The 24,576-nt window shown below is 52.6% G+C and overlaps 1 protein-coding gene across 1 annotated transcript in view; it reads left to right on the top strand.

The window, feature by feature from the left end:
- DNAH2 (dynein axonemal heavy chain 2) overlaps positions 1-24,576 on the top strand; it is a 2,538,822-nt gene that overhangs the window by 2,134,643 nt on the left and 379,603 nt on the right. Inside the window, exon 67 of the mRNA XM_086946066.1 lies at positions 20,671-20,796. Within this exon, the coding sequence (XP_086802192.1) occupies positions 20,671-20,796 (126 nt within the window). The remainder of the gene's footprint in view (positions 1-20,670; positions 20,797-24,576) is intronic.

Genomic DNA, 24,576 nt, shown 5'->3' with positions numbered 1-24,576 from the left:
CCCGCCAGCCGGCACCGAGCCAGGCAGGAGCCGCCAGAGATGATCGACCCGGTGAGTATTCTGGGGGCTCCGGGTGTGTTTTTGTGCCGGTAGATAGCGCAGCATCAGGGGTAATTTCAGGGCGGCCCCGGATGGCAGTGGGCCGCCCCAACGTGCTATTAATAATGTTGCCCAGAGCCTGAGAGGCTCCACCAGTACGGGGGCATCATTGTATTTTTGGAGCCAGAGTGCTCCAATGGGCCCAGCTGTTTACGAGCCTAGAGGCCTCCCATGCACCCAATATGGATTACTGGAGCCAGAGGGCTCCACCCTTTTGCGCAGTCTTTCTTCCTAAGGGCTACAGAGAGCCCCTGCCGCATTTTGCTGATTCTCAGCTGCCCAGCAATTAGTGGGCAGCTGCACCGTTTAGGTTTTCCTTCCTAGGGACATGTGTTCTATGGACTTAGGAGTGAGACGCACTCCTTCATCCCTGGCCTTTCCCCAGCTGTGCAGCACTTAGTGCCAGCTGCAGCGTTTAGGCCCCTTTTTCTGTCCCTCAGCTGCCCAGCAAGTAATGGGCAGGTGCTACGTTTAGGTTTTGGCGCAGTGGCACAACCTGGACCCTGGACTTTTGATGTAAGTTCTGTGTTAATGTGATTTATGCGAAGTGTTCTTTGCTGCACCTCTGAATGTGTTGTAGATGCATCATGTGCCTTCTTACTTACACCTCTGAATGTGTGGGTATGCATCATGTGTTTCTTCTACACATCTGAATGTTTTTAGGCATCATGTGTCTTGTCCTTACACTGCTGAATGTAGGTTCTGCATCATGTGTTTTCCTCCCCTACACCGCTGAATGTATAATGATGCATCATGTGTAATGTGTCTATACCCCTATTTGTATTGTGATACTTAGGTGGTTGTTCTTGCTAGTACAGGTGTTGTTAGTGAAGCCCAGGTTCCCTGTGTAATATTCTCTTAAGGGGGTTAGGGTTGCATAGGTGGTGCTTACCTGGTACCAGTAGTTACTGGTTGTGTGTTACCTGATTATTTGGTGTTTAACTATCTCCAAGGGCTTGATACTGAGCTCGCCCCCTGACCAGAGTCCCAGGACCAATGGACTCTATTTGTGCCTTCTCTGACAAATCGCTGGGACTTGTCTGATTTCTCTTGGGCTCCTGGAGCCTCGCTGAAGTGTGCCTCGCTCACTCCCCTCGGCAGCTCGTGCACGGCAGCCCGTCCAAGCCTCGAGCAGCGCCGCTCTCCCCTGAGCCGCGCCGTTTCGCTGGGTCGCCCGCATCCTGCCATCCCCTCCTCTTACTAGCCGCACACATTGGTCGCCCCAGAGAAACGCTTGTAGCTAGCCGGCCGCCCGCTCAAGTTTACTAAGGAGGTCACTCGCATTATCCCGCAACCAGGACGGGAGGTACTGTCCGTTAGGCTCTATGTTCTAAGTTCTAGGCCTATAAGTATTGTATTCTAAGTTCTAAAAGTGCTGATTTCTGACAGTGGTCCATGTGGCCCTGTCTTGTACATGTCCCTTGTAAATTCTGCCCGTGCCTGTTGGCACATTGTAAAGTGTGTGTTTTTATCTAATGTGCTTTGGTGTAATACAAAGGCTATTTTTATATATAACCTTGTGTGGTGTTTCCTTTGTGGTGGGCCTTGGGTGTCATTGCTGGGGTGCGTGCGCAAATACTTAACTCACATCGCCTCCAAGTTTAGCCTTGCTGCTCGCGCCACATTACCTAGAGGGTGAGCAGGGGTTATCTTGGCGTGTAACTCCCTTGCCCTGACTTAGGAGTGGTGGTCTCTGACTGACTTTGACGCAAGCCCTGGCCAGCCAGGGATCCCATTTCTAACATTGGACGCAGCGGTGAGGATAAAGATTTGTGTTTGCGTTGTACCACAGTGGCAACTGGCCGCACTACAAAACTCTGAATTTTAGATAAATCACATTGTGGGGATTATTGTATGGTGCTTTTGCTAAAAATGTCATTTCTGTGGAAATGTGTTTCTAGTGCACTTTGAGTTAGGTGTCCCTAGCTCGGGAGGGTAGATCATCCCCCTAAGTGCAGTGTGTTTTCTGGATTCACCAGAAGGGTGGAATCCAGTGGTGTCAGCATAAATGTGTCCAGTGCATGTGTCCCCCGTCCCTGTCCTGGAGTAATGGTACCTGTGTCACGTGGTGGTCAGGTTGAGAAATCAGGGGCGGTAGAAACTGTCTTATCAGTCTGGGGAGGGGTGTGTGTGGATGAATCATGTGTTGCACTCGACAAGTGGTCTGAAGTTCTCTGGATAGGGAGCTTGCTGAATGCTTGTGTACTCTTGTTTTGCTCAGATACCTAAAGTTCCGTGTGTTAAACTTTTCCCAAGAAGGTCTGCAGACAGTGGAGCCGGCTTTTGATTTCTGTGGTCTGTTTAGAGACAGATGTTTGGAGTTGGTAATGTTCTGGGAGGAGAAACGCATAGGGGATGGAGTGATTCCAAAAGGAGTGGCTGAGGTGTCTTCCAGCTGAGTGTGGTGGAAGAGGTTCATTGTAGCCCAGCTAGGTCTCGGTGTAGGGGCTCACGTCCTGTCTCAAGAGGAGAAGGAGTGGGTGGGACTGCGTGTCTCCAGGAGCCCGAAACCCAGTGTCAGGGCCTGGAATGTTTCGGAAGGGAATGTCGGGTCGGGGGCCAAGGCTGTACCAATAGGTCATTTGAGAAAGATCTCCCAGGGTGTTTGAAGAATGTGGAACATCAGTGAACAGGGTTCCAGTAGTTCAGTTGTCTGGCAGTACCGCTCCAGTTGGGAGGGTGCAGAAGTCCAGATGGAGGGGTGCGAGGGGGATAGGTTCCCCAGTGGAAGAGCCAGTGGGTCAGGGGCCAGCCAGAAGGGTTGTGTCGCCAGGGAGGGACCATGGTGATGCCACTTCTGTCCTGAGTGTCAGGCAGACTTGTACACAACACATTAGTTGTGTCACCCTCAAGGAAGTCCTGGTGCGCCAGGCATCTGACCAAAGGGGTACGTCCCTCGGTTGGGGAGCCAGTAGCTGGTGTGTCCGGATCTGGACGTAAAGGCTACTGTATGTAGTGTCCTGAAGTTACAATAAGGAACTCCTGCTTGAAGAGAAGGAACCGGGTAAGCTGTATGGGGGGATTGACCTGCAGTGGTTGCCTTGCTGCTGAAGGAGGAGAGAATTTGAATCCCAGGTGGTAGACCAGTTAAGGGAGCGTGACCTATCTGTCATGACCAGCCTGGTGTCCTGTAGGCACCACACTGAGCCGCGTCTGCCTTCGGCCGCGCAGCCTATGCCGCTCGCCGTCCCCGTCTCGACGCGGTCCGCGAGCCGCCGCCTGCGCCGCATCTGGCAACCCGCAAAGTGCAATGCGTCACTACACCGTTCTTGTGCTGGTCTGACCGTGGTCACTGCTGCTGAGGGAGTAAAGGTCCCGAACTGGTGGGAGAGTTGTGTTCTGGAGGGTGCTTCTCCTGGGAGAGTGCGCAACCCCAGAAGTAGAGGTAGGGTGGGGCATTCTTGCCTGTGACCTCTGGTCAGCCTGAGGGTGCGGACCCTAGGTTGAAGGATCAGTGGTAGTTCGGAACTACACTGAGAAAGGGAGTGGAGAATGGCTATTGTAGGCCAGGGGTTACTACCCCCCACTCTGTGGATTGGCAAGGACCAGTGGTATCTGGGTGGCCTAGGGCCTGGTCCTAGCCGTGGACAGCTAAGGGGTACCAGTGGGCTGGCCTAGTTGGGCCTGTTTTTTTTTTAAGTATGTGCTTGTCTTATGGATCAACATGGCATAGAACCGGAGGGTGTCCCTGCAGTGCGGGCCCGTGTCCGTGTTCTATCGCCCCAAGCAGGGAAGTCCATCACGGTGGTGATTGGTCTCCCCTGCGTTTTGGCTGGAAGGGGGTTGTGTTGGACTTGGCCCTTCTGGCAGGTTCCCCCCTAAACTTTTTGATTTTAATGGTGACCTGGTGATGGTGATTTTTTGGGTTGTGCGCACTTTCACTGTGCTCCAGTGGAAAGTGCGTGCGCACTCTGAGTGCGTGGAGTAAGGTTGGCCTGCCCTCCCATAGGAATGCATGGGGAATATCTGTGTCCCTGGTAGTTCCTGATGCGTGAGGTGTGCATGCTCGAGATTGGTGTGTGCAAACTCGTGTGATTGAATGCTTCGCAATGAGGTATGTGGCATGTATGTGTCTAATGGGAAAGTGCCACTTCTAGACATGGCTGTGTATGTGCTGTGAAGGTGCTGGCGTGTGATTGGCTGGAGCTGGCTGGGATGCTAGGCTCCATGAGTCATTATGGGTCTGCCCGGTGGTGAGTGTGGAGATTAGCATGCTGATGGCTGCGGAGGAGTGCACCTGTGTCCTGAATGAGGCTGGGTTTTCCCCACACAATGCTGGCTCCGCCCCCTGTGGTGCGACTGATGACCCTAGCCTGCCGGGTGAATGAAAGGGGTGGTTGAGCCATCAAGGGTGCTCCAAAACCAGCTGTGACTGGTTCTCCCCCCACCCTGCACCTACAGACAAAGGAATTTGAAGTATAAGAAGGGACTGTGACCCCATGAAAATGTTCTTGTTCTGGTTTGCAACTTTTTTTTTTTTTTAAACTTTATTTTTGTAGGCGAGGAAAATAAAAAGGCACAATTTATACAGTTAACAGAGCAGTTGACACAGACAGACCAGATAGGCCAGATCCAAAAAGGAGGCACACAGCCAGGTATGGCCCACATCCCGGAGGCAGGGCGGCATCTCGTTAAGCCTGCGAAACAATGAAAGGAATAGGCTCTTGTGCACCCAGAATCCCGTGATCAATCTCAATATCGTCGCCAATTTTCTTTTATGATACCGTACCAACCAAACAACAACATAACAATAACAATAAACCCCCCCCCCCCATGAATGGCATTTGTGGCATTGATGCAATCCCAGAAGGAGATGTAGGCAAGGGCCCACTGCAAAGCGGTCTTCATAGTAGAATGTGGTTGATGGTAATCACAATGACAAGCAAGTGTATGCAACAAGGAATATCGGCATGGCTCAGGGGACTGCTAGACTACCTCATGACATTCTGCCCCGGACCCCTCCCCACCATCATCAGACTCCGAGGAAGCGGAGGAAAACAGCTCCGCACTAGTAGCGTCAGAGTCGTCCCCCTCCATCCCCTCGATACACATGGCCCTCCAAGCGAGTAAGTCATCCTGGAGTTTCCCATCCTTGCGTGTGCTCTGCATATGTGTCTCCTCCGCCAAGTCCCATTCCCTAGCGTCCCGCAACCAACTAGAGATTTCAGGCGCCCTCTGTCCCATCCAAGTAATGGCCACCCGCCTCCTCGCCAGAACCAACAGGAGTTGCAGTAATTTGTAGGACAGTCCCCTCTTCCTGGGCTTGGGTACTAGGGCCAGCAGACAGTGTAGCGGTTCCAGCTGGATCGTAAGGTGTGTAATCCGGGTAATGTGTGCTACCACCGCCACCCAAAAATCATAAACCAAGGGGCATTCCCAGGCCAGGTGAAGGAATCCCGCCTGTTCTGCACTACACCTCGGGCAATTATGGCTTCTGTCCGAGGAGATACGGTGGAGGGAGGCAGGTGTCATATATGTGCGATGGAGAAAATTAAAATGTATCAATTTAAAACGCGCATTACAGGACACTTTACGAGTCAACAGCCCTATTCGCTTCCTCTGGGCCGGATCCAATTCAATCCCCAGGTCCGCCTCCCAGGCTCTCCAAGCAGGCATCAATGGGGGAGTCGAGTCCCTGCGCATCGCTGAGTAAAGAAGGGAAATTAATCTCCTACCTCTGCCACAGGACAAGATGATGTCCAGGGTGTGAGTGAGCTCGGGCGCTTCTGGGAATTGGGGCCATGTCGTCCTGGCCACATCCTGGAGACATCCATAATGCAGGTACTGGCCCTCACGCAGTCCAAAGGAGTCCGCTGCTCTCTCAAAGGACACAAACGAGTCGTCTGGATAGAGATCCGCAAGAGTCTCGCAACCACCTAGGCGCCACTCCCGGAAAGACATATTCGCCTCCATCGTGAGTATTGGGGCCAGGATCCAAAGGGAGAGCTCCCTATGGAATGGCGCACGCCGCAAAACTCGCTCAACGAACTGCTGCCAAATGTGAGCCGTATGCCTGACGACATAGGGCAGTGCGTCATCGGTGCCCCGACCCTGCATTAGAGCTTCCTGTAGCACCCTGTCCGAGGCCACTCCTGCCAACAATGCCAACTCCCAGTTTTCGGGTTTCAGCAAACCATCTGGCCGCCGGGAAAAGTTGTGCAGCATAATAGTATAAATCAAATCTCGGGGCCTCGAGGCCTCCCGCATCCCAACACTGCGTCACCGTGCGCAACGCAACTCTGCTGCGACTACCCGCCCAGAGAAGAGACGTAAGGAGCGAATTCAGTGTACGGAACACCCGGGGGGGCAACGGGCATAGGGTATTCTGCAGCACGTACAGGACTCTAGGGAGCATCACCATCTTGGCAACAGCTAGACGGCCCATAAGGGAGAGAGGAAGCGTATTCCAGAATACAACGGACTTGCGGAGGGCCACAAGAATCCTGTCTATGTTATGGGTTAAGAGAGCCTCATCAGAAGCGGCCACTTGAATGCCCAGGTACCGGAACGCAAGACGTTCACACCGGAGGCCCGCACAGTATGAATCCGCCGCCGGGGCGAGATCCTCAGGAGTCAGCGGGAACACCAGGGACTTATTAACATTCATGCGCAGTCCCGAGGCCGCACCAAAGTGGTCCAAGAGGCGCAACAGAGCAGGGAGGGCCTCCACCGGAGAGGTCAGGTAGAAAAGCGCATCGTCGGCGTAAAGGGAGACGACATTAGTAGTGTCTCCCACCACAATACCCCATTCATGTAGCTCCTTACGGGCAGATATGGCCAGGGGCTCAATTGCGAGAGCAAATAGAAGGGTGGACAATGGGCAACCCTGTCGGGTACCCCTCCCCAACGTCCACTCATCAGAGCGGGCTGAACCCAGTCGCACCCTTGCCCGGGGCGTCCTATATAGGACCCGTATCCACTCCCCAAAACCGGGGCCAAATCCCATCTTGACGAGTACGTGCCTCAGGTAACCCCAATGCACTGTATCGAATGCTTTAGCCAGGTCAACGGAGACCAGCACATGGGGAGTGTCCCGCCCCCGGACTTCGTGCAAAATGTGGTTCAAGCGGCGCAGGTTCATCGCCGTATTACGACCAGGGACAAAGCCACATTGGTCTGGATGGACGAGCTGAGCCACGTGCGGGGCAAGGCGATTGGCCAACAGCTTGGTCAGAATTTTCGCGTCCGAGTTAATCAAAGTGATAGGACGATACGAGGCGGGGTCCGTGCTGTCGCCACCCGGTTTCAGGATCATACAAACTTCACCCTGATTCAAGGTGGGTGGGAGGTCACCCGTGCGTAAGGCTTCATTGTAAACCTGTAAAAGGAGGGGGGCCAGGGTGTGCCCGAATGCATGATAAAACTCTGCAGGGAATCCATCCCCGCCAGGGGTTTTAGCTCGTGGGAGGGCGGCAATTGCCGTAGAAATCTCACCGAGCGTCAGTTTGGCATCGAGGTCTTTCGCCGCTGCCTCTGGGAGGGTCGGCAAGCCGAGGTTTTCGAGGTATAGGTGGTAAACCTCCTCAGAGATAGACTGATCAGCCTCATACACAGTCCGCAGGTGGTCCCGCAGAACCGTGAGTACAGCAGCTTCCGAGTGGACCATACCGCCATCGGGCGCCCGCAGGGCTACTATACGCTCAGCCGTAAACTCCCGGCGAAGTATCCAGGCCAACAAACGGCCAGTTTTATCCCCCTCCCGATGCAGCCTCTGTCTATATTGGCCCAGCGCGAATCTATCGAGTCTCGTGAGAATATCATGGATCGACCCAAGGGCTAGGCCCTCCACGCGTTGATCTGAGGAGTCCGGATCAGGGCGGGTCTGAACGCGCAAGAGCTCAGCCTCCGCAGTTTGTAAGTCTGAAAGCAGTTGTTTCCTGACCCCATACGTCAGGCCCATGCACGCACCACGGACGACCGCTTTCAGTGCCTCCCACTTAGTGGAATAAGACAGGTCACTTCCCGCCCAGTTAAGTTCCAGGTAATCGGATAGGGACGTTGCTACATGATCCCGGGCTACCTGGTCTTGGAGTAGATTAGTCGGCAGCCTCCACAAGCGGGGACGTTCCGTCTGGTCAGGCCAGTGCGCCACGCACGCGACCGGAGCATGATCCGATAGGTATCGGTCCTGGTGTGTGACCGTCAATGTGAGAGAGGAGGGGAGATTGGCCGCCAACACCCTATCTAGCCTACTGTGAGTGCCATGGGTCGGGGAATAGCAGGTGTATAGCTTCTGTGTGGGGTGACACGCGCGCCAGACATCGATCGCCCCGATATTATGCATCACGTCCCGCAGACACGCCGTCATACGGGGCTTAGTTCCCGCCCGAGGTGGATTACGGTCCAGTTCATGATGTAGCACACAGTTAAAGTCCCCGCACCAAAGGAGGGGCGCGTCAAGGTTAGGGGCCACCAGATCCTGCATCCGGGAGAAAAATGCCGGATCATCTACGTTCGGCGCGTATGTGTTAAAGACCAGAAGGACCTTATCGTCCAATCTGAGCTTCGCCAATATGTACCTGCCTTCCACATCCGCATCAATATATTGGACAGCGCATGGAACCCCAGGGGCCACCCAGATTAGGACCCCCCTAGCGTATGTAGAGTAGGAGGAATGAAATAGCTGGCCTCTCCATTTCTTGGCCAGTCGCTGCGCACCATCATCATCTAGGTGGGTTTCCTGTAAACAAGCAACTGAAATCCCATGGCGTTTTAGGAAGGTGAGGACCCTGTGTCTCTTAGTGCACGTACCCAGGCCACACACATTCCACGTCAAGAATTTAAACCCCATGACCACCATTCGTGCCCAGCCGGGCAGCAGTGTACACACAGCCTAGGCTGTCGCCAGTAGGCCCTCGCCACAGAGAAGGTCAAAAATGCATCGCACAAAGCCAGCGCCCCGCCAAACAGGGTCAACATGCGCCAAATGCCAGTGTCATCATTGTCACATCCAAAATCCCACCCCCCAACAGCCCCAACATACGAATTTTTGACTAGAACCCCCTCAACCCCCCCACCCACGAGCAATAGGATAGCAACAACCAAAAACGCCACCCCGCCCTTCCCCCGCCAGTGCCAGGATGTGCACAGCCACCCCATTCAACACTCTCCACTCACACTCACACACAACAGAACAACCCAACCCACCCCCCCTCCCAGCTCCCCGAAAGACCCAACGAACCCGATATGCGGACCCGGACAACTCTCCCCCCCAAGTCAGCAATGCGGGAGGAGCAGTCCACACTTACAGCTCCCAGCACTCGGTGCACACTCAACCCAGACGCCAAGTACGAGGTACCAAGCAGAGACCAATCACTCGCAACATTCACGCTGAACGAGCAGAGATCTAAAGAGCTGCCGGGCTATAGGGAACTACACAATAACAGCAATCGCACAGCAGAGTCAGTGTAGGCAGGGGAAGGATCATTCCAAGTCCAGGGTCTGCAAGGCAGTCTCCGGGACCACTGGGGCCGCGGAGTCCACGTTCACCGGCGTCTCCTGCAATGTGTCCGGTACCAAAATGTCACCTGGTGCAGCCTCACTGTGCAAACGTGCCTCAATCCCGTCAGGTGAGGATTCCATCAGGATGGCCCCATCTGGGCCCACCGTGGGCCGAGTCTCAGGAGGACCACGGGATCCAGAACGGCGATTCCTCCTGCCACGCCGTCGTCTTTGCGGCCTGGTCCCCCATACATCTTGCGATCCCCCTCGCTCACCCGGGGGCAGATCGTCTCCTCTGATCTCGAGCCACTCCCATACCTCCGCTGGCGTCTCAAAGAAATGTGCCCGGCCCTGGGAGAGCACCTTAAGCTTAGCGGGGTATAAAAGCATATATTGTAGCTGCATGTCGCGCAACTTCTGTTTGACCCCCAAGTAGGACTTTCTTTGCTCCTGCACCTGCTGGGTGTAGTCGGGGTAAATGGAGATTCGACTGTTTTCAATCATGTGGGGCCCCGATTCTCTCGCCGCCTTAAGGATGCAGTCTCGGTCTTTATAGTTCAGGATTTTTGCAATGAGGGCTCTAGGGGCCTCACCAGGACGCGGAGGGGGCACCAGGGCCCTGTGGGCCCGCTCCACAATAAAGACGTTGGACAAGCCACTCGGACAGAGACGCTCACGGATCCAAGTTTCCAGGAATCGTTCAGGGTTACCCGCCTCCAGCCGTTCCGGGACCCCCAGGACTCGTATGTTACTTCGACGCGCCCTACCTTCTGCATCCTCGGCGCGTCTCTCCAATGCTCGGGTAGTAGAGGCGAGTTGAGAGAGTGACTTCTGTAGGGACGCTACCTCCCCTTGCAGCTGAGTGATGTTGCCCTCCGCGTCCAAGACTTTATCCGCCACTTTGCGAAGGTCAGTTCTTAAGAGGTTCACATCCACGGACACCGTCTCAATCTGGCGTTCCAGGGCAGTGTGTGACCCCTGTATAGCTTTAAGAAGTTCCGCTCTGGACGGCTCCGGCGACTCCCGATCTCCAGCGCCCGTTTGGCGTGTAATTCTGTGCGGCGGCAGACGAGGGGTAGTGTACTGCGTGATCGTGTTGGGTTGGGTAGCCTTAGGGCCACGGCCAGTCTGGCCCGTCATATCCGCTGCGCCAGGGGTCGACGGTCTCAATGGGGCCCACACTGAAGCCACCCAAGCAGGGCAGAGTATGCGCCACCACAGCGCCGAAGGAACCGGGCAAGCAATGTACGGGTCCACAAGACCAAGTCCACAGTAGGCGATGCAGGTCACAGAGTAGGTGCCACCTGAGCGCAGTGTCACGAGTCCACCTCTTCCACAGAGCAGGGCAGAGCGGGGCACAAATGCACTCCTCTATCGGCCGCCACCGATCCCAAGGGGCCGCCCAGGACCAGCTCCAAAATGGCGGATCGCCGGGGGAGGGGCGGTGTTCGTCCACGGGCCCAGCAACACCTCTCCGTGATCTCCCCCGACGTCCCACAAGTGGCGGGGATCGCGATCTGCTTCAGGGCACAGGATACTGCCCAGCTGGAGGGGGTACAGGAGTGGCAGAGTCACTGTAGTCGGACCCCGGCAGACACACAGCAGTTCAGGGCCCCCACACGCACCTCCGCGCCACAAGGGGGGGGGCCAGGTCAGATGAGTCCCACAGCCCCCACTCCCAGATGAAGGCGCTCCGCCGTCCGGGCGTGCAGCGCTATTAAACAAAGAGGGGGGGGGGGCCCTCCGCACTCCAGCCCAGCGAGGCCGCGCAAGATGGACGGCACCTTCGTCCCGCTCCCCTCCTCACCGCATCTCAGTAGAGCCTTAGTCCTCCGGCGCCGCAGTCGTCCGATTCCGGGACGGGGATCCCAAGCAGGCAGCCAGGGGGTTTCCGATGGACTCGCGAGACTGGGGTCACCGCTCGCTTCCTCCGCCGTCCGGCCCAGTGGGTAGGCCAAAGCCGCGGCGCCGCGTAAGAGATCACGCCGGAGCCGCCTTCAGGATCAGCCAGGCCGCAGGTCTCGGCGGATTGCCGACCACGGGTCCGCTCCCCGAGGCACAGGATCTCGGCGGGACTTCCACCGCCTCTCCGACACGCTTTCTCGGGGTCGAGAGGGTCCGGCAGGAGAAATAAAAGGATTTAGTCGGTCTTCGGGACGGAGCTGGTGGAGCTCACGTCCTGTCGACCATGCTGCTTGGCCACGCCCCCCCTGGTTTGCAACTTGAATCTGCCAGGGGCATGCTGCTGCTGGGGCCCCGGGGAAGGCTTGCCTCCCTGGGCCCTTGCCCAGCCCCTGGCCTGCTGATGTCCTGGACTACTGAAGGACTGTTGACTTCCCTAGCGCCTGGGGGACCTGGATTCCTTCTCAAAGCACCTGGAAGTGCTGGTTCTTTTCCCTAGCGCTGGGGAGCGCTGTATCTTGCCATTAGCCCTTGGGAGCGCTCGATTTTGCCCCTAGCGCTCTGAGCGCTTTATTTCTCCTCCCGCGGCTGCCCACGTCGCATATTTACCTTTATTGTTATATTTAACGAGGGAGCCTACCCCTCGGCTAATTCTCCTCCAGCCTCTGAGTGCCTGAAACGGGCCGCCGCGCTGCCCGCGGCGACCCGGAAGTGCTGGGCCGGCCGGCCAATCCTAGCGCGGCCCCGGAGAAGGACCGGAAGCCCCGCCCGCGGCCGCTCGCTGACTGGGGAAAGCTGCCCCGAGGGAGATCGAGCCAGGAGCCTCGCAGGCTCCATTCCTAAGTCCTGGCCCCGAGATGGGGGGCCGGGTGAAGCAGGGCAACTGGTAGCGCGGGGCTCCCATGGCCAGGGAGAGCCCCGCAAGCCGCCACGAAGCAGAGGGAAGCAAAAGTCGGCCGAATCATGGCCTACCGCGGCCCGGGGCTCCCGTGAGTTAAGGAGAGCCCCGGGCCGCAAACAGAACCGAGCACCAGTGTTGCGGGGCTCCCCTGCGGTGGAGGGAGCCCCGGTGACAGAAGACCCCGCCGGCCGGCACCGAGTCAGGCAGGAGCCGCCAGAGATGATTGACCCGGTGAGTATTCTGGGGGCTCCGGGGTTGTTTTTGTGCCGGTAGATAGCGCAGCATCAGGGGTACCTTCAGGGCGGCCCCGGATGGCAGTGGGCCGCCCCAACATGTTATTAATAATATTGCCCAGAGTCTGAGAGGCTCCACCAGTACGGGGGCATCATTGTATTTTAGGAGCCAGAGTGCTCCAATGGGCCCAGCTGTTTACAAGCCTAGAGGCCTCCCATGCACCCAATATGGATTACTGGAGCCAGAGGGCTCCACCCTTTTGCGCAGTCTTTATTCCTAAGGGCTACAGAGAGCCCCTGCTGCATTTTGCTGATTCTCAGCTGCCCAGCAATTAGTGGGCAGCTGCACCGTTTAGGTTTTCCTTCCTAGGGACATGTGTTCTATGGACTTAGGAGTGAGACACACTCCTTCATCCCTGGCCTTTCCCCAGCTGCGCAGCACTTAGTGCCAGCTGCAGCGTTTAGGCCCCCTGTTCTGTCCCTCAGCTGCCCAGCAAGTCGTGGGCAGCTGCTACATTTAGGTTTTGGCGCAGTGGCGCAGTGGCGCAACCTGGACCCTGGACTTTTGATGTAGGTTCTGTGTTAATGTGATTTATGCAAAGTGTTCTTTGCTGCACCTCTGAATGTGTTGTAGATGCATCATTTGCCTTGTTCCTTACACCTCTGAATGTGTGGTTATGCATCATGTGTTTCTCTTACACCTCTGAATGTTTTTAGGCATCATGTGTCTTGTCCTTACACCGCTGAATGTAGGTTCTGCATCATGTGTTTTCCTCCCCTACACCGCTGAATGTATAATGATGCATCATGTGTAATGTGTCTATACCCCTATTTGTATTGTGATACTTAGGTGGTTGTTCTTGCTAGTACAGGTGTTGTTAGTGAAGCCCAGGTTCCCTGTGTAATATTCTCTTAAGGGGGTTAGGGTTGCATAGGTGGTGCTTACCTTGTACCAGTAGTTACTGGTTGTGTGTTACCTGATTATTTGGTGTTTAACTATCTCCAAGGGCTTGATACTGAGCTCGCCCCCTGACCAGAGTCCCAGGACCAGTGGACTCTATTTGTGCCTTCTCTGACAAATTGCTGGGACTTGTCTGATCTCTGTTGGGCTCCTGGAGCCTCGCTGAAGTGTGCCTCGCTCACTCCCCTCGGCAGCTCGTGCACCGCAGCCCGTCCAAGCCTCGAGCAGCGCCACTCTCCCCTGAGCCACGCCGCTTCGCTGGGTCGCCCGCATCCTGCCTTCCCCTCCTCTTCTGAGCCGCACACATTGGTCGCCCCAGAGAAACGCTTGTAGCTAGCCGGCCGCCCGCTCAAGTTTACTAAGGAGGTTACTCGCATTATCCCGCAACCAGGACGGGAGGTACTGTCGGTTAGTCTCTATGTTCTAAGTTCTAGGCCTATAAGTATTGTATTCTAAGTTCTAAAAGTGCTGATTCCTGACAATGGTCCATGTGGTCCTGTTTTGTACATGTTCCTTGTAAATTCTGCCCCTGCCTGTTGGCACATTGTAAAGTGTGTGTTTTTATCTAATGTGTTTTGGTGTAATACAAAGGCTATTTTCATATATAACCTTGTGCGGAGTTTCCTTTGTGGTGGACCTTGGGTGTTGTTGCTGGGGTGCGTGCGCAAATACTTAACTCACATCGCCTCCAAGTTTAACCTTGCTGCTCGCGCCACGTTACCTAGAGGGTGAGCAGGGGTTATCTTGGAGTACAACTCCCTTGCCCTGACCTAGGAGTTGTGGTCTCTGACTGACTTTGGCGCAAGCCCTGGCCAGCCAGGGATCCCATTTCTAACAACTGGCATTACAGACTTCATGACATGGTGCAATCCATGGGTGAAAACATGACATGACACATCTCAGTGTGTCATGCCTAGTTCTCTGCATCTTTTATATGTAAGTCACCCCTACATCTGGCCTTTGAGTCTTAAGGCAGGGTGCATTATATTTTGCATGGGACATAGGTGCATGAGCAGATGTGCCCTGTGATGTCTAGTTCTATTACTACATATTGCAAATAAGCAGGTAAGCGAGTTCCCCAGCTATATATTGGCTTCACTGAAACATATGATGTTATATATCAAACCAAACACAAGGAGATGATGGACGGAGCGCTCATCGTGGGTCCCTTTGCTCACTTTGCCACTGCTTTCAAACTAGCCTGGCTGATGAGGGCTGTTAGCCTGAAACTGATCCCAGGATGCTTGTTTCTGGTCCGGGGAAGACATGGCTTGGGAATTCGGGCTTGACTGTTCCCATGAGAGGCACTGGGTCAAGACTGATTTGCATTTAGCAGTGTCTGAACTGAGGTGGGGAAGTGAGATAAAGAACCATGATGGATTCAACCCAGATCTGTGACTGGAGATGAGTGTCTGAAAAGTTTCAGCGCTCCGTCCATCATCTTCTTGTGTTTGTGTTATATATCAAACACCTCATATTAATAAACCCACACTGATTCCAGTGAAGGATCTATTAATATATGCACCCAGAAAGCACCTTGCAGGGACTGCGCTGGGGTCTTGCTGGGTGGCCAGAGTCAACAAAATTCCTTAGCTACTACATATAAAAACTTGGCTCTTGAAGCTAGGTTTAATTGAATTCTGGCTCCATCCTACTGCTATTGCATGAGATGCCCATGATAATCTAAAAACATGTTATTGGAATTTCACTCTAGGAGCAAAAACAACTGCTGGTAATTCAGCTCTTGTAGAGTCTTATCTCCTGTTTAAATGCATGCCAGAATGTGAGCCCTTTATGAATTTTGTTATTAATTCAACTGCAAGAGCACTTTTTATAAAATTCAGACTGGGGATTTTCCCTTTGGCCTTTTTTACTCATTCTTGGACCAAGAAAGAACACCTAATCTATGTCCGATGGGGTGTCAGAATATAGAGACTGTTAAACCTGTCATTATTTTTTTGCAAAGTGTCTGTAAAACAATGCTCAAAGTGGATTATCCACCCTCTTTGTCGACTTCTAAACTTTTTCGATCGCCATACTGCTTCGAGAACATGCAAAACAAATACTGTAGGAGGCTGGCTTAGTATATGGTGCATACTTATTTAAGTGATGCATCTTGCATTAATACAGGCAACCCTTATAGTGACTTTAGTGGTCGCTGTGGAGAGCAGCTTTCAGGCTTATCTTGAAGTAGTGTTAAGCAGCTTGTTTCACAAGTTCAAACATGTAGTGTAGATTAAAAAAAATAACCCAACAGTGTTTATAAAAAACACTTCTATTTGTTACAAAACATTCCCTAACACATTGGTATACCTCCTACCCAGAGATATTAACACAGAGTGTGAAGTGAGGTATGAAATCCTACGTGCTGCTTCCAAAACACAAAGAAATGCTTATCTGATGTTCAGTTGAGCTTGTGCAGTACTGGAGGTACAAATCGTTGAGTATTGCTTGTGGATTGTGTCCACTTGATACACTACGCCACACTCAATAAGATTTTAAACTAGGTGTGAGGTAAAATTTATGTATGAGAATGATCGATTTTTGGTTATACCTCATGTAGGTAGTTGGCTCTTTATATGAAAAACCAAAAAGAGGTATATCATGCAAAGAGTCCAGGTATTTTCTTATCAGTGGACAGGGACTTGCTCTAGCAATCCAAAGGTGCTCTTCTAGGGGATAGTATGGTTGATCAGCCTTAGGCTTATCAGAGAGGAGTGTTAGACATCTGCAAAATTCACACACAGTCAATAAATGATCCACACAACTGATCTTTATATATATATTTAGGCACCAGAATCAATACGATCAAGTGTGTAAGTTTTGCAAGAGAAATACTTTACGTTTTAAAATGTTGACAGTTCTTTCTTCAGAAGCTGTAATTTTATCCTATGGGATGAAAAACAAGTATGGCATTCAGGTAGAGAACAGCAATTTACGGTGAGTATGGGGTAAGGTCCAATGCTGTACCAGCAAGCCACCTCCAGCAGCACTAGGGCAGCCGGATGCACGGGTGCAATACAGCATTAGGTGCCCAATTTTAGTCAATGAGGAGCGGTCTGCCTGAAAAGAGGCTGTAGATTTGGATTGGGAGGCCATTTTGGCTGTACCAACAAGGAGACTGAGGTCTTACAATGCTCTGGGACGTAGGGACACCTGTGGTCCTCTTCTCTATGGGCCATTGACAACAGGTGCAGAGGTGTTCTCAGGTGTTGTGTTTTTGTCACTGAGAGCAGTCGCATTAAGGGGGCCTGCAAACAGAGGCTGTAGGCGGTGTTGAGAAGTCCCAACGCACGAAAACCCAAGGAGGGTTATGGGTTTGGATGGTCTGGGGACCACGTTTGCCCTGTTGGTTCACTTCAGCTCGGGCTCGATGGCTAGGGTGCAGTGGAGCTTTCCGGCTTTGAGTTTTCACGGTCTCAGAGCCTCACAGTTCTTGTTTTTGGTACCCTCAGGATACAGGAGAGCAACTCCACTACACAATGGGATTTCCTTTGTTTTTGGAGAAGTGCTGGCTGTCCTTCCAGGCTTTGGAGGATCAGCAGCTTGCAGGGTGAGGTGACTTTGGTGCAATTGACAAGGAGAGGGGAACAGGCCGGCAGGGCTAGTGCCAAGTCAGTTGCTTCTTCTGCTTTTCTTGCTTTCACAGCTTTTTGCTCTTTCTTCTTCTTTGGATCAGCAGTATTTGATTTCCTCGTGCCATGGGGCTCCCCAAAATACTGATTTGAGAGGCATTAGGGGAGTGTAAGGTAGTAGCCAATGAGTAACTTACCGCTGGGGTCGCTATGCCCTCAAATGATCACTTCCTGTGGGAAGTGGGCATAACCATGTCCCAGAGATCCTTAGTTTACCATCACCAAGATGGCTAGCTCTGAAAAGTCACCTCCATTTCAGGAAGCCCACCTTAGGAGTGGTAGTAGCCTGAGGGTGGACACGCCAATCTGACTAACTAATTTCCCTGCCTCTTCAGGGGGAAACAACAGTTACAACGCAACTGTTACAACGGACTACTTTTACAACGCAACTACTACAACGCAGGATCCTTTACAACGCATGCCTTTACAACGCATGACATTACATAGCAGATGCTATTACAACGCATGCCATTACAATGTAAGTATAGGTAAGTTTATCTTTTTTTAAACTTTAATTAAATTTTGGTTTTGGGGTACAGGGGTATTTTTAGGGTTCAGGGCTAGGTTTGGGTTATGGGGTACAGGGGTATTTTTAGGGTTCAGGGCTAGGTTTGGGTTTTGGGGTACAGGGGTATTTTTAGGGTTCAGGGCTAGGTTTGGGTTATGGGGTACAGGGGTATTTTTAGGGTTCAGGGCTAGGTTTGGGTTATGGGATACAGTGGTATTTTTAGGGTTCAGGGCTAGGTTTGGGTTTTGGGGTACAGGGGTATTTTTAGGGTTCAGGGCTAGGTTTGGGTTATGAGGTAAAGGGGTATTTTTAGGGTTCAGGGCTAGGTTTGGGTTATGGGGTACAGGGGTATTTTTAGGGTCCAGGGCTAGGTTTGGGTTATGGGGTACGGGGTACATGGGTATTTTTAGGGTTCAGGGCTAGGGTGAAGCGAGAGAGACTCCAGTTTCTTAAATCCGATGCTTTCATGCATGGTGTGATTATTGGAGGGGGGGGTTCAGGTTTTTTAAAAAGAGGTGCTCTTTAAATATTTGTGGTGGCACTTACATTTTGAAGTTCCTAATGGAGTCTCTCTCGCTTCACCCTAATCACTTTCCTTTCTTCCTTTCCAACACTTTATTCACTTGTCTTGGGGTCAAAGGTCAGTCTTTGGCAATTTTTACTAAATATATACATGCAACTCTGATCTCTTACAGCCTTGAAAAAGCCCTGGCGGGAATCACCAAAGGGGGCGAAACACGTGTTGGCTGTTCATGTTTTTACTTGAACCAATAAAGATCTCCTTTCTACATAAAAAATGGACTTTTGACTCAATCTATATGAGTAAGGATTCAGCCTGATGATAAGAAGAACTGTTGTATGCACACTCACTACCCCCTTAAAGACTTTATCTGTTTAAAACTCAAGAGGTCCAGAGTTTTTGAGTGTGTCCCTCTTACACAAACCACGTGAAGACTGAGATAGCCTTGGAGTCTCTTTTGGACCCCCCTCTTTTCTAGAAACTTACCTATACTTACGTTGTAATGACATGCGTTGTAATAGCATCTACTATGTAATGGCATGCGTTGTAAAGGCATGCGTTGTAAAGGATCCTGCGTTGTAAAAATCGCGTTGTAATGGTATGCGATGTAAAAGTATGCGTTTTAACGTCATACATCCCTCTTCAGGTGCCAAAGGGCTCTAGACAAAGAGGGTCGGCATCCTCTCCTGTGAGGGAAGCCAGATTTGCATACCAAAGACAGTGGGCTCTTTGAAGCTATACTGCCTTGAACTGCTAATTAGAAGGTCATCCTGTGTGAGGGGGTGTAAACGCCCTCTGCCCGAGTAGGCTATATTTCTGACCTCTCGAGAGCAAAGGTCCTCACCCTTGATTTTTTTTGGGGGGGAGGGGCGGTGGGGAGGTCAGAAACTTGTCTCTGGTGGTAGGCTGGCGAATACCAGTCCGTCCACACACCAGTAGCTGGTAGGTTTTCAGGGGGCACCCCTAAGTTGCCCTCTGTGTGCCTACATTAATAAATCCAATACTGGCATCATTGTGGGTTTATTAATACGAAGTGTTTGGAATCAAACATCCCTATTTTCAGCTAAGCCATCATGTAGCTGGGAAACTCGTTTTTACCAGTGTCCAACATGGTTTCCCTGTTGACTTGTACTGGTAGCAATAGAGCCAACCAGCACAGGGGCATATCTGCTCATGCAGACATGTCCTCACATGTAACATAGTGCACCCTGCCGTAGGGCTGTAAGGCCTGCTGTAGGGATAGTTTACATATACTGCATGCAGTGTCTGTGAGCTTGGTGCACAGTTTAATGTGCCCTGTCGTGTTTTCACTTTTGTCTGCACCAAGACATGCAGCCTGCAGTGAGGGGTCCTTTTTGGGTGGCACAAGTCATTCTGAAGCCCTTAAGAACCCTATTTAGTCTCCTTCCCCAGGTACCACTTACTAGGGACTTACAGGGAGTGCTCAATGTATTACCAAATTGGGGTACAGTTGCTCAGTTTGTGGGAAAGAGATCTGGCACTGGGGACCTGGTTAGCAGGAACCGAGTGCCCTTCCAGTTGAAATCACATCAATTACCAGGCAAAAGGTGGGGTATTCATGTAAAAAAATAGGCACTTTCGGACAAGATTATAGAATCAGACAACGAAGATGATGAGGATGTATAAGGGGAGGATGGGAGATCTCTTTGATCACCATAGATAGAGGAAGGGGTGCCTACATAAGTGTCTGGAAATACTGGATCTACACTACCTACATAACTGAACAGTTGCTTTGTTCATGCTGCTTTGGCTGCCTAAAGAAGTGCCATCCTTGTATATATTTCATTTAATATAGTTGATACTCACGGTTAACACGTTCTACGACTAAAACAAAAAACTTTAGACCTGGAACTCATCCGAGACACACACTGTTTGACTGATATGCATTTTATCACACCACGCCGCCGGGCCCCAGGGTTGTCGGTTAAACGGCTGTGTTGAATTGAACATTATTTGAAGGATAATATCCGTTTAGTGGCCGGCCTTTGGGGTTGTAGGCTCTAAGATGTGTATTGATACTTTGTGTAATAAAAGTCTTTAAAAAAAAAAATAGGCACTTTCCTACACTTCATTGTTACTTTTCTCCATTGGTTTTGCTTCTCATCCCCTTCTCTCGGTTTCCTCCCACAATTTTAGAACCAGTGGATGGAAAAAATACCAAAGTAAAGGCATTAAACAATAAGCAGTGTGACATTTTGATTGTTAAGTGGATGCATTCTAGACACTGAGGAAAGTGTACACTTACAAAAGCTCTGAATATATTTGCTGCGAACTATCTTGCTGTACACTACATTATCTCAATAAAAGTGGTTAGACCAAATTGATAGCCATATGTAGAATGAACCCATGCCAGGTAAGCTAATTGAATTCACTGTGCAAATACGGATATTGTATCTTTAAATGCTGGCTGGTGTTATTTACATTATGTATTTTCTTTGTTTCTTTGTAGGGCCTTGAGGAAGCCCTTGGCTATCTGGTGGGAGATTGTCTTCTGGCGTCGGCTTTCTTGTCATACTTGGGACCTTTTCTCTCCAGCTACCGTGATGAAATTGTCTCAGCGATCTGGGAGAAAGAGGTGCGTCACAACCAGTAGTTCACAAACTGGACACTGCAAAAATGGGTCCTCAATTCTGAGGTGTCACACGAGTAAGACATAGAGCATGACTTTGAACATTAGCCTGTTATACCAGATTGCCTCCTCGTCCACTGTATACCTGTCAAAAGTATATGCTAACACCCATTTTTTTTTTTTTTTTTTTTTTTTTAAATATATTTTTATTGCAGGAATCAGTAGATCATTACAGTAGCGACCAGCATTGTATCAGAAGCAATATTAACAGTATAAAGCCCTCTGGCCCCCCACCGCACAGTTCGAACACAACTACCGGCCCACTACCCTCGGGTCGGGCGACGAAATGCAATGGGGGTCAGTTGGATGTTGGAGCTGGTCCGGATAATGCACTGTCCGTCATCTGCTTTTCCAAACAAGTCTAAAACCCCCCAAAATAAATCCCTCCCTCCAAAATGTCTACTAACTAAGAAACCCCCCCCCCCCCCACCACCAGCGCCAGGGAGATAAAAACCAAGGATTCTGCTGTTGGACCCACGGGGAAGACAATAGGACTGTCAATGCTAACGTTCAACGGGACTCGGCGTGAGTCGCTTCTTCGCTTTCAGAGTCGCTGGGGGCACAATAATCCCTAAGGGCCTGCACTAACATTTCCCATTCCAACGCGGCCTCCTGCGCCTTCTCATTGCCCTGTCTCCAAGCCAGCTGATATCTCAACGCGCTCTCTCCCGCTGCCCACTTCAAAAGCTCACTGTGCCATCTGCCGCCTGCCGGACCAGCCCGTGCCTTCCAGTTCCTGGTCACCTCTCGCTTAGCAAGGAGGAGCCCTAGGTCGATAAATTTACTAGAGATTTTATTTCTGGGGGTATGGGGAAACCAGTGCAGGAGCCCCACCGCTGCATCCATCGACAAGAGTCTCCCTGTCACCTCTTCCAGGGTCGTCGCCACCTCCTGCCAGTAGGACGTCAGTCCTGGACAGGCCCACAACATGTGTAGGAGATCCGCCTCCTGAGCCGGGCATCTGGGGCATTCCGCCGAAGCCGTGGCAAAATAACGCCTGATTTTCATCGGGGTCAGGTACGCTCTATGGAGAACATAATAGTGGACCAGTTGGAAACGGGCGTTACGTGTGCCCTTCCAGGCTCGCCTCACCAACTGGGACCAGGTCGTCTCCGGTATCTCCCTACCAATGTCCTCCTCCCAGCGAGCCTTCAAAGTGGTGAGAGGAGCCAATCCCTCGGTAATCAACCTGCCGTAAAGGCAAGTGACCGCCTTCACCGTGCCCGCCGACATCATTACGTACTGGCACACCTGCGATAAATGGGGTTCCTCCTGCCCGGTCTTCCAGTATGCCTGGATCGCTCGAGCAATGGCCGAGTGCAGCAGAAAGTCACCCCGGGAGATCCCGAAGCGGTCAATGAGATCTTGAAAGGACAAGAGCGCCCCGTCCCCATATAGATCACCAACGAGCTGTAAACCGGAATCCTCCCAGGCCGCCAAACGTGACCAATCCCCTCCGTGGGGGAGGGCCGTCAGCATCCCCAACGGTATTTCAGGAGCGTATGGCGTTCGCAGGTGGCCTCGGGCGTGAGCCCGATTCCAACACAGGCGGACAGTCCGCTCCTCCATCGACAAGTCCCGCAGGACTAAACGTTGTCGCAGCGCTATAAAGGAGAGAACATGCCTGGCCATTCCCGTCCCCCTTCTGTCTTCCGGGCCCCGGAACTCCCTGGCAATCTCCTGGGTGAAGGTTTGGAGCTGCGCCGCCAGATAATATTTCTCAAAGTCCGGCACAGCGAGCCCCCCCTCGTCCTTCGGCCTCATCAAGGTGTTAAGGGCCACCCGCCTTCGGCCCGTACCCCAGAGGAATCCGACCACCATGGAGCGTAACCGTCGAAACGTGGCTGGTGGGACCCAGATCGGTAAAGTCCGGAAGTAATATAATAGCCGGGGAAGTGCCACCATTTTGAGCAGAGCGATACGTCCCGCCACCGAGAGCGGCAGCGTGGCCCAGAAGTCCATGCAACCTCGCAGTGCCCGAATGCAGCGGGCAATGTTCCCATCTAGGAGGTCGGGTTGGTCGTGGTAAACGAATACCCCAAGGTACTTAAAGCAGTCGGGCTCCCACCTAATCTCTCTATTTAGCGCAGGGGCGGGGGTGCCCTTGCGCATCGGAAAGAGACATGTCTTAGACCAATTTACTCGGAGGCCCGAAACCACTCCGAACTCCGTGAGCGCCAACTCCGCTCCACGTAAAGCGTCGATCAGGTCCTCCAGGAAGAGCAACAGGTCGTCCGCATATAGCGAGACATAATGTGGGCCCGCCGACGTCCACAAGCCCGTATAGTGACCACCCGAGCGAAGGTGCAGCGCCAGTGGCTCCACCGCCAGCGCAAAGAGGAGTGGGGACAACGAGCATCCTTGCCGCGTACCTCGTTCCACCGGGTATCGCGAGGAAATCAATGGGCCCGCTCGGACCCTGGCCGAAGCAGAGGCATAGAGAACCGCGGTCCATCTAACAAATCCCTCCCCGAGGCCGAATCTCCGTAACACCGTACTGAGATAGTCCCACTCCAGGCTATCGAAAGCCTTCTCCAGGTCCACCGATAAGACCACCGGGGACGGGGCATCCACAAGTGGTTCCCCTAGCAACCGGAACAACCTACGAATATTCATAGTCGTGTTCCGCCGTGGGATGAAACCGGCCTGGTCTTCATGCACCAGGGAGCTCATGTGCCCCAGCAGCCTCGAGGCCAAGATGCTGCTCAGTATTTTGTAGTCTACTGTCAGCATCGACAGGGGACGGTATGATCCCGGGTCGGACGAGTCTCGGCCCGGCTTGAGAAGAGGAACCACCAACGCCTCACACATCGAGCTCGGGAGTCGCCCCAGCCTCTTCGCCTCCCTGTAGACCACCAGTAGTCGCGGGGCTAGGAGGTCAGCGTACGCTGCGTAAAACTCCACTGGTAGGCCATCTAGGCCCGGGGTTTTGTTTCTCGCCATCCGTTTAATGGCCCCGCGGATCTCCCCCAATTCGATGTCGGACCCCAAGGCTTTCGCCACTTCCTGCTCCACGGTGCGGAGCTCCAGTGGGCGAAGATAACTGTCAAGCCGGTCAGAATCACGTGCGGAGCGACTGCGGTACAAACATTCATAATAATGCCGGAAGCAACTAAGAATCTCCGGTTGGGTGCATACTACAGTTCCGTCTGCCCCACGCATATTAGTCGTCGTTTGGGACTGGCGCGTAGGGTTAGCCAGCCACGCCAACAACGCACTCGACCTGTCTCCTTCAGCGATAGACCGGACCGTATAGGCCTTATAATCAAAACAGCGGAGCCGTTCGACCTCTGCTGCCACCCGTTCCCTCGCCTCCGCCGTTCGTGTTTGCAATTCCGGGTGTCCGGGACGGCGAACCTCAAGCTCGCGGAGTTCCCGGTCCGCTGTGTCCAAGTCAGCCAGAATGACGCGCCTCATGCCCACCTTCTTAGAGATACAGTAACCCCTCACCACTACCTTAAAAGCGTCCCACTCCAACGCCCTAGTACTCGCGGAGCCGCCGTTGGACGCAAAATAATCCGATATTCTCTCTCCCAGGTCTGCTTTGAAGACACTGTCCTCGAGGATCTCGGGCCGTAATTTCCAGGTGGGCACCGCCGGCGCCCCAGGAAACCAGCGAAGATCCAGTAGGAGGGGGTTATGGTCCGAGATGGTCCTAGATAAGTACTCCCATCGGACCGCTGCCGAAACCAGTTCGGGCGATCCAAGAAAGCCATCGAGTCTGAC

The sequence above is a fragment of the Lissotriton vulgaris genome, chromosome 12 (genome assembly GCF_964263255.1).
Source record: "Lissotriton vulgaris chromosome 12, aLisVul1.2, whole genome shotgun sequence".
Lineage (NCBI taxonomy): Eukaryota > Metazoa > Chordata > Amphibia > Caudata > Salamandridae > Lissotriton > Lissotriton vulgaris.
Note: the sequence above shows the minus strand (reverse complement) of the source record. Positions and strands in the feature narration are given on the sequence as shown.